The 25,837-nt window shown below is 46.4% G+C and overlaps 2 protein-coding genes across 5 annotated transcripts; one reads left to right on the top strand and one right to left on the bottom strand.

The window, feature by feature from the left end:
• Positions 1-6,116: 6,116 nt before the first annotated feature.
• On the bottom strand, positions 6,117-7,636 carry Serp1 (stress associated endoplasmic reticulum protein 1). Its single transcript, XM_090323173.1, has 3 exons — positions 7,363-7,636; positions 6,956-7,031; positions 6,117-6,397 (listed from the first exon to the last, which is right to left on the bottom strand). Exons 1-3 carry the CDS (start codon positions 7,444-7,446, stop codon positions 6,357-6,359), a joined length of 201 nt encoding a protein of 66 aa, XP_090179299.1. The 5' UTR covers positions 7,447-7,636; the 3' UTR covers positions 6,117-6,356.
• A 177-nt stretch (positions 7,637-7,813) lies between these two features.
• Positions 7,814-25,142, top strand: Eif2a (eukaryotic translation initiation factor 2A). 4 transcript variants are annotated; one of them, XM_090323634.1, is made up of 14 exons: positions 7,814-7,918; positions 10,805-10,874; positions 11,344-11,418; positions 13,130-13,248; positions 15,862-15,961; positions 16,298-16,380; positions 17,082-17,155; positions 17,239-17,383; positions 17,747-17,863; positions 19,977-20,548; positions 21,436-21,549; positions 23,160-23,288; positions 23,734-23,799; positions 24,863-25,142. In XM_090323634.1, the coding sequence occupies exons 1-14, from the start codon at positions 7,867-7,869 to the stop codon at positions 24,926-24,928; spliced, it is 1,782 nt and encodes a 593-aa protein (XP_090179760.1). In that variant the 5' UTR covers positions 7,814-7,866; the 3' UTR covers positions 24,929-25,142. The 4 variants fall into 4 exon arrangements, with proteins under 4 accessions (XP_090179760.1, XP_090179763.1, XP_090179762.1 ...); XM_090323636.1 differs by lacking the exon at positions 7,814-7,918 and adding an exon at positions 8,116-8,242; XM_090323637.1 differs by lacking the exon at positions 13,130-13,248 and having other exon boundaries at positions 7,832-7,918.
• Positions 25,143-25,837: the final 695 nt, after the last annotated feature.

The raw sequence follows: 25,837 nt of genomic DNA, 5'->3' as shown, positions 1-25,837 counted from the left end.
CTGATTTAACCCTAACTTACTAGAGTAAGATTTGTGTGTTGTGAATTTTATCATCTTCTGTCTTCTAAGCAACATGCTCATTTGGGGGTAGGGGGATTGGCAAAAAATCACCTATATTCCATAAACCAGGAAGTCAAGAACAACTCAGGTACCTTAAGCCAAAAATCCCTAACATAACAGAATCTAAACACAAATATGCCGACTACGTGGCGAATGAAACATTTTAGAACAGTAGGGGAAAGCATGAATTACTTAACCAATGGTATCGATTGTATGTCCACTTGGGAAAGAAGTTTAGATTTCTCACGAAAATTTATTCCAGCTAGACTAGCAGTGGGTCTTCTACTTGCTGGACAACTGTCTGCAGAAACAGAACTTTGAAGATGCACTTAAGCAAAAGGCTTTACAAAGGGACATTAACCCCAGCAAATAGGAAAGGTGCACAGGAAGAAGCTGACCATCCCACAGGCAGCTCCCGAGGCACATTGGGAATGGTAAGGCGTGGCTGTTCCTGTGTGCACAGCTTTTTTTTTTTTTTTAAGGCAACTGAGACAGCCGTCGAATGTAAAATTCACACACATATCATGACCCCAAAATTCTAGTTTTTAAAATGGACCCTAAAAGAAGAAACCTGTTCACAGGGTAGCTGGTACAAAACGTTCGCATGTAATCATGTAATTGGAAAAAAACCAAACTACCCATCCAAACAACGCGTGTCATACACATTATAAAACATCAGGCTGCAGTGCTGCGTGTGTTGACATTTGGGGGAAAATTGGAAGGGCAGTATGTGTCATCGAATGCTACTGTTGGTTAAACATGCCACCTGTTCACACACAGTCCCGGCTCAGCGTGTGGACATAGCCATCCAGAGGGCAGCTCCCACGGGTAGCTGTAGTTTGATGGTGTTCATTAGCTTTACCTGTAATGTTTGATGTTTCTGAATATGTACTCACGTATTGTTTGTGTAATGGCAAATTAATAAATTAGAAATAAAACGAATGTTCTCCTGTATTCTCATCCCTCCCTGGGAGCCCAGGCTTCCATGCTCAGCCTTCTCTCTTCCCATCTACTTCCCCCTCTGCTGCTTTTGACCAGGGACTGGACACAAAGGAAGGACAACTCAGTAACTGGAGCTCCCTCCTTCCCTTCCTTCCTTTCCTGCTCTTGCCACATGGTGGTCCCTGTCAAAGCCATCGGATGGATCCATGTATGGCCACTTTTGTCAGGTTCATCCTAGTTCCACTGAGCCACTGCAGCTGGGACGGCAGGTGTGGTGGGACTCGAGAGAGGCCCAGTGAGTCAAATGTGCTCTAGGCATGTCTGTGGGCTTTTCCAGAGGGGTCACATCCCAAATCTCTTGAGGAGTCAGGAGTTCCTATACAGATTGCTACCTGCAGAGAAGACACCGTGGGAGGTGTCACTAGAAGTATTACAGGGCATGCCTTTGAAAGGTGGATCTAAAAGAGAAAAGCTTGGCCTGGGAGTTAGGCCTAGTGGCAAGGTGCTTGCCTAGCATGGATGAAAACCTGGGTTTGATTCCTCAGTACCACATACATAGAAAAAAAGCTGGAAGTGGTGCTGTGGCTCAAGAGGGAGGCCACTAGCCTTGAGAAAGTCCAAGGACAGTACCCAGGCCCTGAGTTCAAGCCACAGGACTAGCAAAAATAAAATAAGCCACTTGTATTCGGTAGTTATACATACAGGTCATGCGTACACAGCCACTGCTTCCCTCCTCCCCTGTGTTCCCTCCCGTCCCTACCCTCCAGTTAGAGAGTTCAGCCGTCACCTAACCAGCACTGATGGGAACCACTGTGCTTGCTCCCTGAAGGGTAGATCTTGGCCCCAGCCACCATCTGCGTTCCTGCCTTCTGACACCATGCGTTGACCAACCCGTCCACAGTTGGGCAGTCCCTCCCTATCATGTGCCCTGAGCTGAGGTAAGCCCTGTGTTCCTGGTCTACATTCCTTCCTTCCCATCTCCCCTCCCTCCCTCCTTTTCCTCCTTCCTTCCTTCCTTCCTTCCTTCCTTCCTTCCTTCCTTCCTTCCTTCCTTCCTTCCCTCCCTCCCTCCCTCCCTCCCTCCCTCCTTCCCTCCCTTCTTCCTTCCCATCTTCTCATTCCCTTCTCCCTTCCCTCCTTCCTTCCTCCCTTCCTTCATTTGTTAAGTATTTTTGCCATAGTAACAGAAAATACACTGTAGTTTGAGGTTTTGTTGTTGTTGTTTTTGTCAGTCATGGGGCCTGGGCACTGCCCCTGAGCTCTTCAGCTTAAGGCTACAGTCCTACCCTTGGAGCCACAGCCCCATTTCCTTTTTTCTGGTGGTTAATTGGAGATAAGTCTCACCACAGACTTTAGGACTTGAGTGCCTGGGCTGGCTCTGAACCAAGGTCCTCAGTTCTCAGCCTCTGGAGTAGCTAGGGTTACAGGTGTGAGCCACTGTGCCTGGCTTTGTCTTTTTTTTACAGCATGTATTGTGTTGTACGCTAAATCACTCTTTTTATTAGCATACATCAATAGTACAACAGGGTTTACAATAATTCCTTAGATGCATATTTTGAACAGGTTCACGACTATATTTCCTTAGTTCTCCAACACATCCCCTTTTAAAAAGCGTGTTTGGCGGGAGTGTGGCCTAATGGTCGAGTGCTTGCCTAGCATGCACGAAGACCTGAGGTTGATTCTTTGGTACCACATACATAGAAAAAAGCCAAAAATGGTGGTATGGCCTACATGGTAGAGCCCAAGGACAGTGCTCAGGCCCTAAGTTCAAGCCTCAGGACTGGCCAAAAAAAAAATCACAACGAAATGCTTTGTTCAACTAATTTACTGAGCAAAACAGAAAGTCTTTGCCCAAAGTATATTAAAAGTATGATTAGTGTGCCAGGTTTCCAGGCGTTGCCGAGGCAGAGGTGGTGGCTTAGAGGCAAGAGTGTGAGCCAGCACACATAGGACCTTGATTCCATCTTTAAGCCCTCAAAATAATAAAGATAAAAAATAAAGAAGCACAGGACCAGCAGTGTCAGCCTCACTGGCTGCAGACTCAGCTTAAGCCCACGAGTCAGAAACTCGTGTGTGGCCAGAAACCCCAGCAGGGCTGTACTGCCAGTGGCGTGAGGTGGGCTCAGCACTCTTCAGGCCTGGCCTGCACTTCAGTGCTCCAGCCTTTGTCTTGAGTAGCTAGGATACACACCTGAGCCGCAGCCCAGCCGGGATTTTGACAACCATAAAGGCAGAAATGCATGTGCTATTTCACAGCATGAGTGCATGGGTCTGTCTTCATACTCTGCGGGTGTGTGTGTGTCTGTCTGTCTGTCTGTCTGTCTGCACATGTGTGCCTGAACTGGTACTAGCGTTTGAACTCCACCTCAAGTTGTCTCTTAGCGTCTTCTCTGAAGGGCCTGGGCCCTGTCCTTGGGCTTTCTCAAGGCTGGGGCTCCACCACTTGAGCCACAGCACCACTTCTGGCCTTTTTCTATATATAGTATGGAGGAATTGAACCCAGGTCTTCGTACATGCTAGGTAAGCAGTCTACCACTAGGCTACACTCCTGGCCCCATACGAAGTAATTGACAAAAGGAATTTCCAGATATGTATCTTAATAAAAAGATGGAATTTGTAAGACTAGTAGTTGCAGAACTTGGACACTAGATGGCAACCTATTGCCATCAAAACTTTTTTAATGTGAATGGAAAATTACAGATGATCGTTTTAATTGAGATAGTTACATATATATAGATATAATCTTATAATTTTTTATTTGGAAGTAACTTTTTTGGTGGGTTATGGGGCTTGAACTCTGAGCCTGGGAGCTATCCCTAAACTCTTCAGCTCAAGGCTACTGTCCCACCCCTGAGTATCACTTCCTTTTTTCTAGAGTTTAACTGGAGATTAGAGTATCAAGGTCTTTAGTGTCCGGGCTGGCTTTGAACCTTGATCTTCAGATATCAGCCTCTAGAGTAGCTAGGATTACAGGCGTGAGCCACCATGCCTAGCCTAAAGGTTCTTCTCTAAAAGCAGAATTAAAAAGCTTATAAAAACAGTGCTTTCAAAGTTTTGAAGTCAATTCTATGATATCTGTGGAGCACTTGTTTTGCTCCCAACGATTCTATGATGGCTGAGATCCTCTATCTCACTTTTCCTCTGAAATTCTTATCACGATTGTGGCTGTGCTTAGTTTGTTATCTGGGGGCTTGGGGGTGGGGAGAGTGCCGCCAGAGTTAGGGTTTACAGCTAAGTCCACCCTTGCCTCTTGGAGGTTACAGCAGGATGGGAGGCCATTAACTACAAAGCTACACAGAGGGAAACATGACTTACGATGAAGTTGAGATTCCAATACCTCCCCAAGAGTGGAATCCTGACCCCTCATAACCCAACACAGCTGATCGACACAGGAAGGCCAGGGAGACACCATGCTTTTTCTTGAGCTCCATTACTTTGACAATAATGGAGTGTACACCCAACCGCACAAGTATTTATTGGGCTTCCCATCCATATTTTTTGTTCCAATTTCTAGTTACAGCCCTTATACCTGTGCTCCTGGGCACTATTTCTTTTAACTAAAGTAAAAGAATATTTTTAAACGAAGTTGGATTTAAAATAAGTAGTTAGATAACAACTCTGTAAAAACACTTCTACAAGAAAAGCGTATTCAGGGAACTTTATTATTTTTTTTAAATCATCAGACACAGCTTTCATTTGCCCCAGCATGCACAATCCCACCTGAATATAAAATGCACCCAACCGGTACATTACACAGGGAATACAAAGAGAATGCAGTGTGACACATGAAATGATTGCTGGCTACAGCATTTAGCCAATTAATCAGAACATTTTACATTTAAAAAAGAAAGCCACTGTGAAGCCAATCACATAGAGTAAACCAAGGGAAATTCTGACACGGAATGAAGTGATTCAAAGCAAATAAGGCACCTGAATTGAGAGCAACAACTTCCATTTTTAAAATTACAGTAAGACAGAATTAGACTCGAGGGAAACAAGGACAGGGCCAAGCCACTGGGCGGGAAGGGCAGGAACTACTTGCAACTGCAGCCACAGGTGAGCTGGTCTTTTCTCCACATCTAACCACGGCTCTTCTCACTCCTGTGTACCTGAGGAAGTTCCTGTGAGGTTATGCTGTGTGTAGACTAGGAAGCCATTCCTTTCTCTTCCTCTTCTGACAGCTTATAATTGGGGGATCGTGAGGAGTCTGCAAAGCAGTCAGCAGCTTTCCAGTCCACTGACACAGACACTGACCAGGCCATACCACTGCCAAGAGTACCTGCCAGCCATCCTCACCTTTATCAACACTAATATTTAATAAATCATAACCTCTGCACACATTCAAAGGAAGCCCAAAGACCTGCTCCTTACCAGTAGATGTCTCATCCCGTGCCTGACAGGCACTTCAAAGAGCCAGTGCAACTTTTACACACCAAGTGCAGCTTTTTTAATTGGTGTGCTTTTTTGGGGGGTGGTGGTGGTGGTGGTATTGAAAGTGCTAAGATGTTTGCAGCACACTGGACTGCATCAAGTCCTGCCGGGCCACAACTTCTGGAGTCCCATGCATTCTCTGTGCTCCCATCCACCATGGTGAATCCCTTTGAGTATTAGTGCAATTCTGGTGAAAGCAATAGGCAGAAACCTTCCCTGATTCCACTCTGTGTGAAACCACAGTCCTAGTTAAGTTACAGAATGCCTGTATGCTGCTTGCTTGCTTTTGAACAGGATCTTAGATTATTATGCTTGCCATTCAACGTGCAAGCAGTGCAACAGGAGCACCTGGTGGCCCTGGCACCTCTGCTCCACGACGAAGTCTCTGGGGATAATAGTGGTGGGGACACTAGGCTGTAACTGCATCACTCATAAATGCACCTTACAACAGGACAGTCATATGACCCTATAATGGAGTGTGCTTTCAATTTAAGAGTAATAAAGTGACTAGCTGTATAAAAACCTAAAGGTTCCAAATTTTTAATTAAGGTAATTGCATTTATGTATGAGTTAAAATCCAGATCCTGTTACACAGACTGAATCTAACCATCCATGCTGGTATACTATTTTAATAACCACCTAAGAAATGGTTCTTTACTGACTAAGTAAGTAGGGCCCACTACTGGAGCTTAATAATCAAATTTTATTGCTTTATTCACGTGGTGCTTTTGCAAGGCACTGTGGTATGGACGAGGAAACCTGGAATGATTTGTGAGGAGCCCCGGAATGACACAGGAAGGAGGATGGGAAAGCCATTCTGAGGCAGAATGCTTTACTGATTGGTTCTTAACCGAGGCAGCAAACATCAGGAATGGATTCAGGCTAAAATTCACAGGAGAGTGGAAACATCTTAGTCTGTCACTTCACATGCCCATCCTGATACTCTGAATAATCTGGAAAATCGCTGTCGAGAAAAAGAACAAACATTAAAACAAGACCTGGATAGAAGAGGCCTGGGAGGCGCGGGAGAGTCCGGGGCAGTCTTGGTTCCAAGGGCAGCAGGCTCAGCTCGGTATTCGCTAGCTGGGGAGGCTGAGCGCAGACTCGCTAGACCGACTTCCCTAAATCCGATGCGCACGTCCCCCCCCCCCAACAAAAGCTTCCAGAGCAAACAGGTTTTTCAACCGCAGGGCCGTCATTAAGGTTTCTGAACGTCAAGAATCTCGGGTTACATAAACGGACTGGCGAGTGGCCATCGTCCGGAAAGCGCCAGCCGCCGGGCTCCGAGCGGGCTCCGGCGGGGCTGGGCAGGACCCGCGGCCGCCCCGCACGCCCGCGCGGCGGCCTGCACAGGTTTCCTCAGCACACGGCCCCCGCGTCCCGCCGCCAGCTCCGCCGCCAGCTCCGGGACGCGGGAGCCGGGGTCGGGCGCCTTCCTGGGGCGGGGCCTCAGAGCCCCGCGGGCCGCCGCGCCCGCGCCCCCCGCCCGCCCGCCCGCCGCCGCGGGGCCCGCGCTCCTCACCCGAGCCGCAGACGACGAAAATGAAGAGCGCCAACAGCCAGGGGCCCACCGACGCCTTCTCTTCGGGGGCGTTCCTCTGCGGGAGGGGCGCGGTCAGGCGGCCGGCCGCGCTGGGCGCCCGGGTCCCGCTCGGCCCGGCCCCGGCCCCCGCCCCGGCCCCGCGCCCCCCGCCCCGGCCCCGCGCCCCCCGCCCAGCTCCCCCAGGCCCCGCGCCCCCCGCCCCGGCCCCGCGCCCCCGCCCCCGCCCAGCTCCCCCAGGCCCCGCGCCCCCCGCCCCGGCCCCGCGCCCCCCGCCCCAGCCCAGCTCCCCCAGGCCCCGCGCCCCCCGCCCCGGCCCCGCGCCCCCCGCCCCAGCCCAGCTCCCCCAGGCCCCGCGCCCCCCGCCCCGGCCCCGACCGGCCCCGCACCGAGGTCTTGGCGACGTTGCCGCGCTGGGTGATGTTCTTGCTGTGCTTCTCGTTGGCCATCCGGATCCGCTGCTTGGCGACCATCTTCGCGGGCACCGCCTGCCGCGCGCTCGCGGCCTCCCCGGGCCGCCGGGGCGACGAGGCTCCCGGGCCGGGCGCTCGGCGAGGCCGGCCGGGCGCGGGCGCGGGCGCGGGAGGAGAGCGGGGCCGCCGCGGCGAGCGTGGACGGAGGAGAGGACACGCAACAACCGCGCGGCGCCGCGCGCAGCCTCGAACGGCTCCGGCTCCGCGGCCCACGTCAGCACTGGGCGGCGCCGCCCCGCGGAGACGCAGGGCGTGCGCGCCCCCGCCCCCCCCCACGGCCCGGGGACGCGCATGCGCGAGTCGGCACCGGAAGCGGGCCGGCCCCGACGCCGGCGACCCGGAAGCACTCTCCGAGAGCCTCCACGCGTGAGGAGACGTGTAGGGGCTGGGTTCGGCCCGCGCTGACCCCTGGCCCGGCGCATGGGGTTCTTCTTCCGGGACGACATGGCGCCGTCCGCGCCGCTGCTGACAGGTGGGTCCGCGGGCGGGGGCCCCGCTTCCGCCCGGCCTCCCCTGGGGCGCTGCCCGCCGGGGCTCGGGCGCGGGCGGCGCCTCCGCCCGCCGTGCTCGGCGGGGACGTTGGCCGGGCGGCAGAGGGCCGCTGTGCGAGGCCCCGAGTTCAAGCCCAGGGCCGGGAGCCGGCCCGGCGCAGCCGACGGGAGCCCGGCGCTTCCCACCTGAGGCACGGAGCGGACGCCGCAGGGCGCGGGCTTGCGTGGGTGGCGCCCGGTCCCGGTCCCGGACCCGCAGGCTCGAGAGCGCCTCCGTGGGCCGAGAGTCCGTGGCCGCCCTGGAGGTGAGGGTCGCCAGTGCACCTCAGAAAGACGGGCCGCGGTCTGCGAGGTGGAGCACGGCCGCGAGCAAAACAGCTCCGGGCAGCAGCGAGGCCCCGAGCTCTGGCCCCGGGAGGAGCGGCTCCGGAGCACGGGAGCCTGCGCTTCCGCCCGAAGAAGAACCACAGAGCCTACGGGGCATTTGCACACCGGCTGCCCACCGGCGGGCCCCACGTGCTGGGCCCCTTCTCAGCCATCCATCCTCAGCCCCTCCCAGTTTGGTTCGCATACTGGATCAAACTGACCTCTCCAAAATGCAAGTCTGGAAGCACTGCAAGGTTCCCGGTGTTGCTTACCTTAGGCCTTAACATTCGCAACCCGAGCCCCGCTTTCTTTCTTGGCGCTCTCTTCCAGCCACTCTTCTGATACTCCTTTATTTTCCTGTGGGGTTTTTGAATTCACTGTTCTCTTGGAGCAGGTCCGTCCTTTAGGCCTTACATGCAAGTCACTCAAGGACAGACGGTTTCCCTTTCTAGTTTTAGGTTAGAACTTCCCATCTTGAAGTCTGTGCACCATAAATCTTTGTACTACAGATGCAGTTACACAATTTTATTTGCTGTTTATTTGATTACTATACACGAAGTTCAATTAGGTCAGACGTAACACTGACTTTTTTCCCCCCTTTTTGTTTCTCCAGCGCTCAACACAGAACCTAAGAGGTAGTTTTCGTTGTTTTTACCAGTTCTGGGGCGTGGACTCAGGGCCTGGGCACTGTCTTTGGGTTTTCCTCAAGGCTTTCCTCAAGACTAGCACTACCTCTTGAGCCACAGCACCACTTCCGACTTTTCTACGTATTTGGTACTGAGGAATTGAACCCAGGTCTTCATGCATGTTAGGGAAGCAGTCTCCATTAGACCAAATTCCCGGCCCTTGTTTTTTTTTTTTTTTTTTTTTAATTGTTTCTAATAGTATTTTAAAATAAAAGTCAATTAATTTGGGTCAGCTTCAAATGCATTCACTTCGACCATTAAAAAAAATTATTAGCCAGCATGGTGGCTCACACCTGTAATCCTAGCTACTCAGGAGACTTGAGATCTGAAGATCAAGGTTCAAAGCCAGCCCAGGCACAAAAGGACCTGAAACTCTACTCCACTTAACCTCTAGAAAATGAGAAGTGGGGCTGTGGCTCCAGGGTAGGGCAGTAGCCTTGGGCTGAAGAGCTCAGTGACAGCACCCAGGGCCAGTTCAAGCCCCATGACCACCCCAAAACAAACACATATGTGTGTGTGTGTGTGTGTGTGTGTGTGTGTGTGTGTAAATGTTCCAAACATTTTGTTATTAAATCCTGAACTTCCTGGGCTGAGTAAAGAAATATGTCTCATTCTATTATCTGTTGCCTTTGTAAAGTATATACCTCTTGTGTTTCAGTATTTTGGTTTTGTAGATTGGGACAGAGACTCAGATAGTGTGGAATCTAGTTACTAGTGTCGAAGTACTCTGAGTTCATGCCCTTTCTACTATACCACAACTGTCCTTGTTTTGCTGATGACAGTTTTAATGATTCCAAGTACTGATAGAAGATACATATTTATCTGCAGTTACAGGTTGTGGTTATATATAACAAGGTGAGAGAGCATATCCTCTTTTTTTTTTTTTTTTTTTTTTGGCTAGTCTTAGGATTTGGACTCAGTATGGGCTCTGTCCCTGAGCTTTCTTTTTATTTAAACCTGGCATTCTACCATTTGTGGGACTGGGCCTGGGCTCTGTCTCTGAGCTCTTCAGCTCAAGGCTACTACCCTACCCCTGGATCCACAGCAACATTTCTGTTTTCTACTGATTAATTGGAAATAACAGTCTCACAGACTTCAGTGCCCAGGCTGGCTTTGAACCCAGATCCTCAGATCTCAGCCTCCTGAGTAGCTAGGGTGATAGGTGATAGCCTCCAGTGCCCAGCTGAAAATAGTATAACCTTTTAGTGTTCGTATTTCATAGTTCAATAAAATATTTACTGTTTTCATTACTATTTTACAAGCTTTTGCATTTAAAAATATTCAGAAAGAGCTAGACATTGGCTCACACCTGTAGTCTTGGCTGCTCAGGAACCTGAGATCTGAGAGTTGTGGTTCAAAGCCAGCTGTGGCACCGAAGTCCATGGTAAGGCTCCTATCTTCAGAAGTGGAGCTGTGGCTCAAGTGGCAGGGCACTGGCCTGGAGTGGAAAAGACTAAGACAGTGCCTACGCCTCAAGTTCAGGCCCCAGTAACAGCAAAAAGAAAAATAAAGTTAAATCTGATTTGAACCTCTCTTAATGTTGTCAGTCGTGGGGTTTTAACTCTGGGCCTGGGCGCTATCCCTGAGCTCTTCAGCTCAAGGCCAGCACTCTACCACTTGAGCCACAGCTTCATTTCCAGTTTTCTAATGGTTAATTGGAGATAAGAGTCTTTCAGACTTTTGTGCCTGGTCTGGCTTTGAACTGCTATCGTCAGATCTCAGCTTCCTGCGTAGCTAGGATGACAGGCATGAACCATGCCTTTGATTTGAATCTTTATTAGCAATAACCTGGCTGTTTGAATTGTGTTTCTTTAGTCCGAGGCTCTGAAGGTCTTTACATGGTGAATGGACCGCCACATTTTACAGAAAGTACAGTGTTTCCAAGGTATGGCTTACTTCGTTGAAAAATAATGTACAGCAATGCACAGTTCTAAATTGTTGGTATGATTCAGACAAAGAAAGCAAACAAATTTTGAAGATTTTATATATTACATGATATTAGGAAGAATAGATATTTTTTTCTTATGAAGGAAAATGGTCTTCAGATTTGAAAATAGTAGCTTATATCCTCAGATCTCATCCTCCTGGATAGCTAGGATTACAGGCCTGAGCCACCCTGCCCGGCTGACGTTACCTTTTAAGAGAGAAATTATCCTGGGTAGCTAGGATTACAGGCCTGAGCCACCCTGCCCGGCTGACGTTACCTTTTAAGAGAGAAATTATTTTGGCAGATCAAAGCATTTTGGAATTATTTTATAAACTTTGTGAAAGTTCTTAGCCATGAAATTAATAGATTATTGACTAATCAAATATTGATGTCTATTAATTTAAGCTTTTTTTTCTCTCATTTTTAGGGAACCTGGAAAAAATTGCAAAGTCTATACGTTTAGTAAAGATGGGACCTTGTTTGCTTGGGGCAATGGAGAAAAGTTAGTGATCATTTAAATAGCATATTTTATGTGTTTCATTAGTATAAATGCGACTGGCATACTTTTAGCTCTGAGCACTTTTGAAGGTGCTTCCATGTACATGCCGTGTCTTACCTACTGTCTTAAAATTTAAAATTAATATATAAGAAATGTAGTTATTTTCTTACTAAGAAATTTGAGAAGTTATATTCAATAGTACTCTAAAACTTATTGATAAGATTTCTGCTTATTTACCCTACCTTCGATTTAGACACATTTTATTTATTTTTATTTATTTATTTTGCTGGTTTGGGGGCTTGGACTCAGGGCTGAGCACTGTCCTCTACTTTTTATCTTTATTATTAAATTGTTAATGCTGTTAGTATTACTTTATCCTATTGTATGTAAAAGTTTATGAAAATGTATTTAATGTAATCTACTGTGTAAACTATTTTACAAAATAGGTCTTTCAGAAAATAAATCCGATTAAAAATTTTCAAGATAATTAGTCTTTTATAATTTCCTGACATTTTATCTTACATATTAGATTAGAAAAATGCCCATGGTTGGCTTAATGCTATTTATTATTATTATTGTTTTATTTTTTTTTCCAGACCTGGGGCTTGAACTCAGGGCTGAGCACTGTCCTTGGGCTTTCTCAGGGATGGCACTCTACCACTTGTGAGCCACAGCACCACTTCCAGCTTTTTCTGTGTATGTGGTATCGAGGAATCGAACCCAGGGCTTTGTGCATGCTAGGCAAGCGCTCTACCACTAGGCCACACTCCCGACCCCAGGAAGGAGAATTTTTATTGTAAGATAATGTATCTTCATGTTGTTTTTTTTTAATATAAAAAAGTCAAATTATTATTCTAAGGGTAATATACAGAGGGGTTAGAGCTACATAAGTCAGGCTTGCTGTCTCCCAGATTTTCTCTCCCTCCCATCCCCATTGTCAGGTTGTGTAGTTTATTTCAACCTAGCATCCAGTGTGTATCACTGCTGCATTCTTTCCAGAGTAATTCCTGTAGTCTTTAACTTTGGAGACTTATTTGGAGTTTATTTTTTCTTTTTGCCAGTATTAGGACTTGACCTCAGGACTTGGTCACTGCCTTTAACTTTTTCTGCTTAAGACTCGTGCTCTACCTTAGCCATACTGTGCTTCCAGCTTTTTTGGGGGGTGGGGCGGGGTGGGGGATGGTTTATTGGAAACAAGAGTCATGGACCTTCCTGCCTGGGCTGGCTTTGAGCCATAACCCTTAGATCATAGCCTCCTGACATGAGCTGCTGGCCCCTGGCCAGAAGCTGTCATTGACCTGAGTCTTCTTGCTGATTTCCCTAAGCCGTGACAGTTTGCGCCGCTGTTTCACTGGTTTGGCACTATCTGCACCTCTGCCTCTGTTTCCCTTTGACTTTACTCAGCCCAGTTCTGTGTTCACTGAAATGCCTGTGGTTTACCTGCAAGTCATTCACTCTCTGATCTTTTTGCTAATTCTGTATTGTTTCCCAGCACTATCCTTATAGAGAGGTTTTTTGTTTTGTTTTGTTTTTTGTAAAATGTATTTTTCCAGAAAATTGTTTTTAGCTAAGGTATTTCTGGAAATTTTCTAGAATTAATGAAAACTGCTGTTTATGAAAAAGAAGTATTTTAAGAAGAGGTATGAATATTTTTGTTTGTGCTGGCTATTGTGGAATGGAATTTCATTGCTAAAGTAATTTCTTTTGAAACCAGAGTCAATATTGTTAATGTCACTAACAACGGACTACTGCACTCCTTCGACCTCCCAAAGGTGGTTTGCCTTGAATTCTCACCAAAAAACACTGTCCTGGCAACATGGCAGCCTTATACTAGTAAGTACTTTCCTGTTGTGAAGAGATTGCACCAAGACCAATGAGAAAACCAAGTTTGTAGTCTTGTAGGACCAGAGGCTGTGATTATGAACATTTATGATCAGCAGTCAGATTGCGTTCTGCAGGAACAGTGTATTGAAAGGAAGGCCCGAGATCTCCCCATCCTCAAAAGAAGGTTCTCTTGGCATGCCTTTCTCGTCTTCACCAACCACTTACGCTGTACTCGTCCTGCTGTGATAACAAAATTATTTCATGGATAGAGGATTTACTCTTACCTGCATTCTTAGCTACCTCAGTGTAGGGATTTTATTCTTTCTTTCCTCTTAATTTTTTTTTCCCCCTTGGTCATGGGACTCGAACTCTGGGCCTGGGCACTGTCCCTGAGCTCTTCAGCTCAAGGCTACTGCCCTACCCCTTGAGCCTTAGCCCCACTTCCAGTTTTCTAGTGGTTAGTTGGAGATAAGAATCTCATGGACTTTAGTGCCCGGGCTGGCTTTGAACCGTGATCCTCAGATCTCAGCCTCCTGAGTAGCTGGGATTTCAGGTGTGAACCACTGCACCTGGTTTCTTTCTTTCTCTTTTTCTTGCCAGTCCTGGGGCTTCAACTCACATCCTGAGCACTGTCCTTGAGCCTCTTTGTGCTCAAGGCTAGCACTCTACCCCTTGCCACAACGCTACTTACAGCTTTTTCTCATCTCTGGAGATGAGAGCCTCATGGACTTTCCTGCCCAGCCTGGCTTCAAGCCACGATCCTCTGATCTCCATTTCCTAAGTAGCTAGGATGACAGGCTTTTCATCTCAAGAAACACTGTGGCTTCTGTTTGGCATATCCACGTTAGCGTTTGTAGCCATGGTTACCTGAATACAGGTCACTGGAATATAGCAGTGGCTGTGATAGCCAGGTGGCTGCAAAGTGACTCCTGGTGGTACCACGTGGGTGCACTGTGGGTTTGTGGACAGAACAAGGTGCATGTCCAAGTGAGGCAGGCTAGGATGGCTGGAATGGCAAGAGACCATCACACAACTCAGGATGGCAAGCGATTCAAAACTTATAAATGGATCATTTCTGGAATCTTCCATGTAGTTGTTTTGGGCTATGGGTAACTGCATTTAACTGATTGCTCAGGAGGTGAAACCATGGGTAAGGGTAGACTACTGTACTCAGTAAGTTTCTGAAAAGATCTGTTGTAAGATAGAGGTTGAGAAGTATCTCAAGAAAAAATTAGGAAGTAAATAGCTACTGGTTAAAGAAAGTCTGTGAAGATGAATACTAATAATGACATTCCAGTTGTCATTGCCGCATGCCAGTAATACTGACCACTGGAAAGGCCGAGGCCAAGGGAAGCGTGGTTGGGGGTCATTTCAGGCGCTATTGGGGGCAGTGGGGGGGATTGGGGGTGGGGAGTGTAAAACAGGGCAGAGGTGCAACCACCTGCCTAACTAGTGCAAGGCCCTGAGTTTAAAACCCAACCACGCCGGTAGTTCTAGCTACTCAGAGATCTTAGAGTGTCAGTTTGAAGCCAGCCTGGGCAGAAAAGTCTGTGAGACTCCAGTTAACCAACATGAAGTTGAAGGAGGAGGGGTGGCATAAGCATTAGTTGAAGAAGCCAGGTGAGAGCCCGAAGCCCAGCACTAAAGAATAATAATGACGTTTAAGTAAAAAGATACAGTGGCCATAGTATGCAAGAGGTGTGTGTGTGTGTGGTATGACAAAGGAAACAAGCCGAGTATGGTACTATATCACCATAATCCCAGTTCTCGGGGCGAAGGCAGGATTAGCCCGTTGAACAACATAGGGAGACCCTGTCTGCAAAGAAAGAGTTGGAAGTAGTGCCATTCTGTAACCTTTAACGATATCCAGAGATAATATAGGAATATTTTATGCAGTGTTTTACCGGTTATCCAGTTATCTAATCAAATATTGAAAACTGATATAGCGACTTATTTTTAGAAGCACTTTCTTTTTTTTTTTTTTTTTGCCAGTCCTGGGCTTGAGCTCAAGGCCTGAGCACTGTCCTTGGACTTTCTCAAGGCTAGAGCTCTACCACTTGAGTCTCAGCACCACTTCCGGCTTTTTTCTATGTATGTGGTACCGAGGAATCGAACCCGGGTCTTCATGCATGCTAGGCAAGCACTTTAACCACTAGGCCAAACTCCCGGCCATTAGAATCATTTTCTAATGTTGATTTTGTTGAATCAGATTTCACTGCTAGGCACAAACCTCTGGACATCTGTGTTTCAAGAGGCATGAACTTTAATGAGATTTACTTGTACAAAGGGAAATTGGCAAACATGTGTGGTTTATATAACTTATTTTTTATGACTTACAGGCTCACATTTTCATGATTTGATCCATTTGTCATTAATCCATATTACACTTAAAATAGAAAACGTTTTACATAATCTTCAAAATAGACATTTCTGAGATGTCATGGTTGTAAGAATGAGTTCTATAACTAGAGCTAGAAAAGAAGTTGATTTAATGCAATGCTTTCACTTGGCTTCCTTAATTTTGTTCACATTTTTCTAAAACTGAAATCTTCTTATAAGTGTTAAGAGATAATTACTACCCCCCAAAAATGTTGTGGTTTTGTTGTTGTTGTTGTTTTGCAGCTTCTAAAGATGGCACAGCTGGTATACCCAACCTACAACTTTATGATGTGAAAACTGGGGCATGTTTGAAATCTTTCATACAGAAAAAGATGCAAAATTGGTAAATATATGCCTCAGAGTATTTACACAGTAGTTTTATATCATTGTAGTGTAATTGTTTCTCTGGTTTTGATTTTGAAACTAGACCAAAATCTAGATGGTTAAAGATTTTGCATATAGGAGTCTAGTGTTAAAATATGATCTTTCATTTGTTTCATTTTGGAAAAAGAAAGGAACAATATATTTGTTAAGCACTGTTTAATGAAACAATTAAGAATAGACCTGATACCATAATTAAAACCATTTTCCTTATGTAGTAAGCAGCATCATAGAATTTAAACATCTTAACATAATGTTACATTTTCTCTCCTTTTTTTAATACTCTTTTTCTTGATAGGTGTCCATCGTGGTCAGATGATGAAATGATTTGTGCACGAAATGTTAACAATGAGGTTCACTTCTTTGAAAACAACAATTTTAGTATGGAAACATTTATTTATTGAGTAATTTATTTACTTTAAATGTGCATTGTTTTGTTACTTTATATACATCGTGAGATGGTCCTAAATATTGTGAATGTATTCACAATCAATAGTTGCTATTAACTATTTATTTATTTTTGGGGGGTGGTCATGGGGCTTGAACTCTGGGTCTGGGCGCTGTCCCTGAGCTCTTCAGCTCAAGGCAACTGCCCTACTCCTGAGCCACAGCCCCACTTCCCATTTTCTAGTGGATAGTTGGAGACAAGAGTCTCACATTCTTTAGTGCCGGGGCTGGCTTTGAACCGAGACCCTCAGATCTCAGCCTCCTGAGTAGCGAGGGTGACAGGTGTGAGCCACTGCACTTGGCTTACCTGTTGATCGTGGTGTTCATCTTCCAGTTCTGAGTCCCTGGGAACATGGCTTCCCCCTGGTTAGGATGTGCCTATCTGCCCTTGGGTACACTGAGCACCTCCTGATCTGTTACCAGCCGCCAGAGGCTGGCCCAGCACAGCAGCAGGTGACCAAGTGCCAGTCTGCCCTTCCCAGGGCGAGACTTTGCCTGACCTCATTCGCCTCCATGTGCAGTGCCTGTGGCTGTGGTGACCTCTTGCAGTGCATTTAACTTGTCATGTTCTTACTAGTGTCTTCATTGAACACCATTTTCTCTCTCTCTCTCTCTCTCTCTCTCTCTCTCTCTAGACACAATTGTAAACAAATTGCATTTGCAAAAAGTTAATGATTTTGTTTTGTCACCTGGACCTCAGCCCTACAAGGTAATTGCTGCAGCCTTTTCCTACACCCCCCTTACTTCATATGCTTCCAGGAAGTGGAGCATTGCTTTGCCTTTGTACTGCAGGTTGCAGTGTGCGTTCCAGGAAGTAAAGGAGCGCCTTCATTTGTGAGATTGTATCAGTACCCCAGCTTTACTGGACCTCATGCCGCACTTGCCAACAAAAGTTTCTTTAAAGCCGATAAGGTTACAATGCTATGGAATAAAAAAGGTATGGTAAATATATTGTATTCTTTGTTTTGTTCATTCATTCAAGTGTGAATTCAGAGTTAAAAAGAAAACAAAAAACAGGCATTGGTGGCTCACACCTATGTTTTCACCTACTCAGGCGCTTGAGATCTGGGGATTGTGGTTCAAAGCCAGTCCAGGCAGGGAAGTTCATGAGGTTTTTCTCTCCAGTTTACCTTGAAAAGGCCAGCAATGAAGCTATGGCTCAAGTGGTAGAGTGCTGGCCTTGAGCAAAAGAGGTTAGGGGCAGTGCCCAGGACCAAGGCAGGTGCACATTTGTACACACCCAGAAGCAGTATCAGTGCCTATGCTGTTTTGAATCTAATTCAGTTTTTTACTGTTGCAGCTACTGCCGTGTTGGTAATAGCTAGCACCGAGGTGGATAAGACGGGAGCTTCTTACTACGGAGAGCAGACATTGCACTACATCGCTACCAATGGAGAAAGTGCTGTCGTGCAGTTACGTAAGTACTCCAGCTACACGCTTTTACAAAAAAAAAAAAAAAAAAAAAAAAACAGTGGCAGAAAAGCAAAATGCAAGAGAAGGAAGATAAGAAATGGAGTTCAAATACCTTCTTCACCTTTAATATAAGGTCTTTAATTAGAAATTTAATTATCTCCAAGCATACCCTATTCTACAGAATCCCATTAGTTACTTCTAAAGAGTCATTCTTCTGAGACTTCTTGTGGTGGTGAGTTGCTTCCCTGAGTTTTGTGTTGCCTTCATAATTGTGAATCATAATCAAGAATGTTGCCACTTTGCCAGGCACTGGTTGCTCACACCTGTAATCCTAGCTACTCAGGAGGCTGAGATCTAAGGATCAAGGATCAAAGCCTGCTGGGTTGACTTATCTCCAATTAACCTCTGGAAAAGGGAAATGGGGCTTGGCTCAAGGGTAGGGCAGTAGTAGCCTTGAGCTGAAGAGCTCAGGGACAATGCCCTGGCCTAGGGGTAGGGTGGTAGCCTTGAGCTGAAGAGCTCAGGGACAGTACCCACGCCCAGTTACAGCCCCATGACCCACCCACCCCACTCCACCCCCGCCAAAAAAAAAAAAATATATATATATATATATGCCAGGGGTTTGGCCTAGTTGGTAGACTGCTTACTTAGCATACATGAAGACCCACGTTCTAACACTACCACACATATAGAAAAAGTGCTGTGGAAGTGGTGCTGTAGCTCAATTGGCAGACCACTAACTAGCCTTGAGAAAGCCCAAGGACAGTGCTCAGGCCCTGAGTTCAAGGCCAGTGACTGGCCACACTAAAAAAACAGGTAAAAATATGAAGATGTCCAGTATGGGAGTGGAAGCCTCATATTACTGGAATGGCAGAGAGGCATGTGAGTTGTACAGCATCTTTTTTTTTGGTCAGTCGTGGGGCTTGAACTCTGGGCCTGACGCTGTCCCTGAGCTCTCAAGGCTGCAACCCTACCACTTGAGCCACAGCACCACTTCCAGTTTTCTGGTGGTTAATTGGAGATAACAATCTCACGGTCTTTTTAGTGCCCGGGCTGGCTTTGAACCTCAATCATAAGATCTCAGTCTCCTGAGTAGCTAGGATTACAGGGTGAGCCACCACGCCTAACTTGGTAGGGCATCGTAAAGGGTGTTTTGCTGATGTATTACCAAGTAAATGCTCATGCCCTTTGCCCCAATTCTGCCCAGTTCCACTCCTACAGATACATTTGTGCACATTCACAATGCATACCCACAGGGAATACAGGCAGATCTTCATACGTTTCTGCTTAACTCTCTCTGTGTGTAGTATTTTACTACACACAGGTTAGATCTTGGTCGTTTATACACATATTCAAAGAAGGTGCCTTTTTCAGCTGAAGTGTTCCAGAAAGATTAGTTAACTGTAACAGGGTTGCCTGCGTACAGAAGGACTTAGTTTGTAGCATGCCTTTGAATGTGTCTTGTATTAATTTATTATCATGAGCATGTATTTCTTCTATGAAAAGAAAATTGCTGGGCTAGGAATGTGGCTTAGTGGTAGAGTGCTTGCCTAGCATGCATGAAGCCCTGGGTTTGATTCCTCAGTACCACTTAAATAGAAAAAGTGGTGCTGTGACTCAAGTTGTAGTATAGCCTTGAACACAAAGAAGCTCAGGGACTGTGCCCAGACCCTCAATTCAAGCACCGAGACTGGCCAAAAAGAAAGAAAGAAAAAGGAAAAGAAAATTGCTACTAGGTATAGAAGTCCTATCCTAACACGCAGGCCTGGCACAATTGTGTGAACTCAGGAGGGCAAAACCAGCCCGGGCAACTTAGTTTTTGTATTGTTTATTAACAGTAATAGACCGTTACCTTAGCTGGTGCTGGCTTCCACATGGCCTATATCTTCACTGCTGAAGGCATACTGAGTTTCAGTAGTGATTCTTAAATAAATGGATTGTCATGCAGCAATCTCCATACATTATCATGTGAGAATAACTCTAATATGCCTGTGAAGTTTCGGGGTTTCTTTTCACCATTTAACAGATTTTTGACAGATTTGTTTATAACTTTTGCTGATAAGTAGTATATTCATATAATTATTATTAATTTGGATGTTGTATTCTTTTATTTTTAGCCAAAAATGGCCCGATTTATGATGTCGTTTGGAATTCTAGTTCTACTGAGTTTTGTGCTGTGTATGGGTTCATGCCTGCCAAAGCCACAGTGTTCAACTTGAAGTGTGACCCTGTGTTTGACTTTGGCACTGGGCCTCGCAATGCAGCCTACTACAGTCCACACGGACATATTCTGGTACTAGCCGGATTCGGAAATCTGCGGGGACAGATGGAAGTGTGGGATGTGAAAAACTACAAACTGATTTCTAAACCAGTGGCTTCTGATTCCACATATTTTGCTTGGTGTCCAGATGGTGAGCATATTTTAACAGCCACGTGTGCTCCCAGGCTACGTGTTAATAATGGGTATAAGATTTGGCATTATACTGGCTCTGTCTTGTACAAGCATGATGTGCCATCAAATGGAGAGCTATGGCAGGTTTCTTGGCAGCCATTTTTGGATGGAGTGTTTCCAGCAAAAGCAATCACATACCAAGCAGTTCCAAGTGAAGTGCCCAGTGAAGAACCTAAAGTTGCAACTGCTTATAGACCCCCAGCTTTAAGAAATAAACCAATCACCAACTCCAAACTAGTAAGTACATGCTATGACTTCGGGAGGAAAGTGTTTTTCCCAGGGGAGCTTATGTTCTTGTGTTATTTAGTGTGTATTTAGAGTATGAACTGCAGGGAAGAAGTTGTTACATTATCCTCCGCTGAACATGGTAGGTGGTGAGTACTCATGGTGCTAAGCTGATAAAAAAGTGAATTTAAAGCATCTACCTTTCCAATTTCTGGGGGTGGAGGAACTGAGTAAGTCACGTTTGCTTTGTGGATCGAGGACTCAAGTCCAAACACCTAATTAGACTGGGTGATACCGTGAGGCAGCTGTGAGCCCCTGTGGGTCAGAGGGCTATTCAGCAATGGAAGGTGCTTTCCATGAAGGCTTAAGTGTAGTTTGCCAAAATGCCTAATTTTTTTCCAAGACATAACGGATCTATGAAACGTCTCCATTTGTAAAACATTGGTGGTCAAGCAAGACGTTTGCCATTAGTGACTCACTCTTTCTTTAAAGTTATGACCAAAGTATTGGTCAGATGCTCATATACCTCAAAAAGTTAGCATTTCAGCCAGATGTGGTGGCACACAGCTGTAATCCCAGCACTTGAGCAATGGAGGCAGGAGGATCTTGAGATCAAGGCCAGCCTGGGCATATAGTGAGACCCTGTCTCAACAAAACAAAACAAAAGTAACCTTTCAGAGCTCTTGGCAGAGGATTGGTGAATACCTTTGTTTTCTGTGATAGTACTAATAACTCAGGGGCTCAAGAGCAGGCCACAGTGTTATTGATGTTACTACAATAGCTGTCAACTAGGACTGCTCCAGTTAAAGAGAACTGTACAGTTATGTAGTGAAGTAGGTGCTTTGTCAAAGATGCATAGCCTCCATTTCAAAAGTGTTTATGTTTCATATTTTCCATAGCATGAAGAGGAACCACCTCAGAACATGAAACCACACCCAGGGAGTGATAAACCATTATCAAAGACAGCCCTGAAAAACCAGAGGAAGCACGAGGCCAAGAAAGCTGCAAAACAGGTATTTCAAACAAAACTAAATAAATAAAAATACGGTCAGCCTTAAGCCTTGAACTTTAGCAAACTGTTCTAGCAAAATGACATTGGGGGCTAGAGGCTCAAATGGTAGATGGCCTATCTAACAAGTGCGGCGCCCCACGTTCAGAAAGGAAGGAAGAACTGCTCTCAAGAAAAGCCAGGTAGCCAGGTACCGGCAGCTCGCCTCTGTCATCCTCGCCACTTGAGGCTGAGATCTGAGGACCGCAGGAAAATCCAGGAGACTTACTCCTACTCAGAAAAAACCCGAAGTGGCACCGTGGCTCAAGTGGTAGAGGCTTCTTAGAAAGATAATCTTGGCTGGCTGGCCCTCTGGAGCCAAAAGGGGAGCAGCCATTTACACATGGTAGTCTGTGTTGTGCCTAAGGACAAGGCCATGAAGAAGTTCCTCACTGGAACATGGTGGAGGCCTCGGCCATCAGGGTTGATGCTCCTGTGCTTCCCGAGCTCTGCGCAGAGCCCCACCACAGCAAGCATGGTGCCACTCACGGCAAGGTAGTCAGTCTGGAGTCCATCTCATGAAGACCAGAAAAGCGGGGCACCCCCACCCCAAAGTAGACCGCAAAACCCAGAGAAGGAGCTGGGTACTTAAGCACTGAAGAGCTGGGGGAAAGTAAAGACAGTGGAAATCACACTTCAAAGAAAGGAAGGAAAAGACTCAGGACCGACACAACCAAAGAAAGACAAAGCCAGGTGCCAGTGACTGAGGAAACTGAGTTGGAATCTGGGTCCCACCGAGAGGACAATCATCAAGTGTGATCCCTGGGAGCAGTGCCATGTCCCTTGCAGGATGAGGGACTGCATGGCCCTTACAGAGGGAATTAGTGCAGTGGACGCAGGGCTCTGGCTATATTCTACCTGCTGTTCTGTAGCTGTCGTCTGAGTTTTCAGTTTGAATCTGAAAAGCCCTCTAACAGGTCCAAGCCATCCACAAAAGCCCAAACTGGAAGAATAGCTGGTGGAGTTATGCAGAGACTTCCCCAGCCACTTTGTGTTAGGGGAGTATGCCTCTTACTCCAGAGACCTTTCATTCAGACTCCTGTAATATGTAGATATCATGTTCAGGGCGCCAGCAGTGATACCGAGTGGTACAGTGCTGGCCTAGCATGCACAAAGCCCTGGGTTCGATTCCTCAGTACCACATACACAGAAAAGGCCAGAGATGGGGCTGTGGCTCAAGGGGTAGAGTCCTTGCCTCAAGAAAGCCCAAAGACAGTACTCAGGCCCTGAATTCAAGCCCCAGGACCACCACCACCAACAACAAAAGTCATGTTTACCAGGTAGGGTGGCTCACACCTGTCATCCTCGCTACTCAGGAGGCTGAGATCTGAGGATTGTGGTTCAAAGCCAGCCTGGGCACTAAAGTCCATGAGACTCTTATCTCCAGTGAATCATTAGAAAACTGGAAGTGGTGCTGTGGCTCAAGGGATAGGGTCATAGCCTTGAGCTGAAGAGCTCAGGAACAGCACCCAGACCCAGAGTTTAAGCCCCATGACTGACCAAAAAAAAAAATCATGTTCAGCTAACCCTGTGTTGAAAATCATAATGTTTTCACTATAAAACTTTTCCTTGCAGGAAGCAAGAAATGACAAGAGTCCAGATTTGGCACCTGCTCCTGCCCCACAGACTGCATCCCGAAACATTGTCTCCCAGCCAACTTCTGGTGATCCTGAAGTAGACAGAAAAATTAAGAACCTGAAGAAGGTGAGAGAATTAGATTGAAGTAAGATTGGTTCACAGTGAGGACGTAAGGGCAAGGAGTTCAGCTCAGTTCTCTAAAACCAGGTATCTGAGATCAGCACCTTTGCCAGTGTTCCCTTCTACTACCAGGTCCTGAGATTTAGGGGCTTGACCCATTTTAGAGAAATAGAAAATAAAGTACATTTGTATAGAAAATGCTAACTACTTTCATACTTAGTATTTTATACTATGGGGGCAGGTTGGGACAAATACATTCCAGCTTTAAAGATGAAGAAATGGATATTAAAAATTAGTTTACCCTCACAGCTAGGAAACCATTCTTGGTTGATTGAAATGTACGATAATTCTTTACTTTGGGGTTTCATGTTGATATGATTGTGTCGCTGATAAGGTTTGCATTAGAAAGTGGCTCCCTTCCTTCCTCTTTACTGCTATTTGATGGTTACAGAAACTGAAAGCCATAGAGCAACTGAAGGAGCAAGCTGCCGCTGGAAAGCAGTTAGAGAAAAATCAGGTAATTTTCTAGTTCTCCTTGGGGCTCTCATTACCTTCCTTCTCCTGTTTGTTGTAGACATGGGATTATTTGACAGGGAAGAAGAATTCATAAATTTTTTTTAATATTTATTTATTTTGCCAGTCCTGGGCTTGAGCTCAGGGCCTGAGCGCTGTCCTTGGACCTTCTCAAGGCTAGAGCTCTACCACTTGAGCCTCAGCACCACTTCCGGCTTTTTTTGTATGTATGTGGTACCCTGGAATCGAACCCGGGTCTTTGTGCATGCTAGGCAACCACTTTAACCACTAGGCCAAACTCCCGGCCGTAGAATTCATAAATTTTAAAGATGTGGTTTGCACACTATATATGATAATTTTTTTTTTTTTTGGTGGGGGGGTGTGTTGGTCATGGCCTGGGCCTGGGCGTTTGTTCCTCAAGGCTACCGCCCTACCCCTTGAGAGCTGGTTAACTGGAAGATGAGAGTCACTTTAGTGCCCCACTTTAGTGGGGCTTGAAGTCTGGGCCTGGGCACTGTCTGTGAGCCTCTCTGTGCTCTAGGCTAGAGAGCTTCCACTTGAACCTCAGCACCGCTTCTGACTTTTTTAAGTAGTTTGAAAGAGTCTCATAGATGTTCCTGCCCTTTGCTGGCTTGGAACTGCAATCCTCACTCAGATCTCAACCTTCTGGTGGCAGGGTGAGCCACTGGGGCCTGGCCTTTTGAATGTTTTGCACAGCCTCACTCCTGTGCAGGCTGTCATGGTGAATGTGGACTCTTCTTCAGGCGCTAGTGGATCACTGCTAGACATGGGGGAGCTCCTCCCCCACTTAGGCTGGGTCCCTCTGTCCCTTCCTCTCAGCCCTGTCATGCCCTGGGTAGACTGGAAATGTTACTGAAATAAAAAAAGATCACAGCTTCTGTCTTCTGTGCCTTTGACTCTTCCTAGACATCTAGTCAGACTTTGTTCCTAGCCTGTGTTTCTAACCTGTGTTTACCAGTGGGTCTGATACTTGCTACTTCTCTGTTCTTTGTTCTTGTACTCTTTCAGTTCCTATTTAATAACTTCATTCTGTTAAACTTTTCTAGTTGGAAAAAATTCAGAAAGAGACAGCCCTTCTCCAGGAGCTGGAAGATTTGGAATTGGGTGTTTGAAGATTCATTGAAAGCCCATTGCCAAAGCAGGATTCAGTATAAATGCATCCTCATGGACTGTCCATGTGCCTAGATAGTGCTCCATAATTTTAACCATTCACCCGAGACTCTGCATATGTGAGGCTATTTCATGATTTCATTAAATTGACTTTACATACTATATCATGTCAGTATGTAATAGAAAGGTGTACATGAATTTTTCATTTAAACTTGATAGCTTGAGAGGTCCTTTTTTTTTTTTTTTTTTTTTTTTTTTTTTGGAACAGAGTTTGCTATATGAATGAATAAAGAGATTTTACATGTATTTGTTTGTTTTAAATGAGAAGCACAGCCGGCGGCCCTGGGCCTTTCCCTCAGGATCCAGGTCCTTCGTTGGCAGCCAGGTTCTTGAGGAATGAATCCCTCCTCCACCGCTCCCCCTTAGTGGTGGCTAACCCTGAAGGGTCCTCCGAGGGTGGGGACCGGCAGCTACGATGGCAGGGGGGCTCTTCCTTGTTGTAAACTGCCTTACATGAACCCTCCTCTCATCTTCTGCTGTTTGTGGTCTCTTGTCTTGTTGGCTGTATGTGCAGTTTCCATTTACAAAGGACACGGGACCATTCTAAACGGGCAGTCGGGTGACACCAAGAGGCACTGACTCAAACTCACCTTAACTAAACCTTTTGTACACCGCTTAAAAGAGAAGTATGCATGCGAGATAGGTCCCGGGAAACCCAAGTACACGTGGCTCAGGCCTGAAACCCTAGCTACTCCTGGTTCAGAGCCAGCCTCGGAAAAGCCCCGGGACACCAGTTACCACAGGGGGGCCAGCATTGGACCTGGGCCTCCACTGTGGAGGGCCCTGGAACCAGCACACACAGGGCTTGTTGACTTGGTTGATGGGCATTTTTACGCCCGTGTTTATGCTTT

The sequence above is a fragment of the Megascapheus bottae genome, chromosome 32 (assembly GCF_031878675.1).
Source record: "Megascapheus bottae isolate mThoBot1 chromosome 32, mThoBot2.hap1, whole genome shotgun sequence".
In the NCBI taxonomy this organism is placed as follows: Eukaryota; Metazoa; Chordata; class Mammalia; order Rodentia; family Geomyidae; genus Megascapheus; species Megascapheus bottae.
This window is presented reverse-complemented; position numbering and strand designations above follow the sequence as displayed.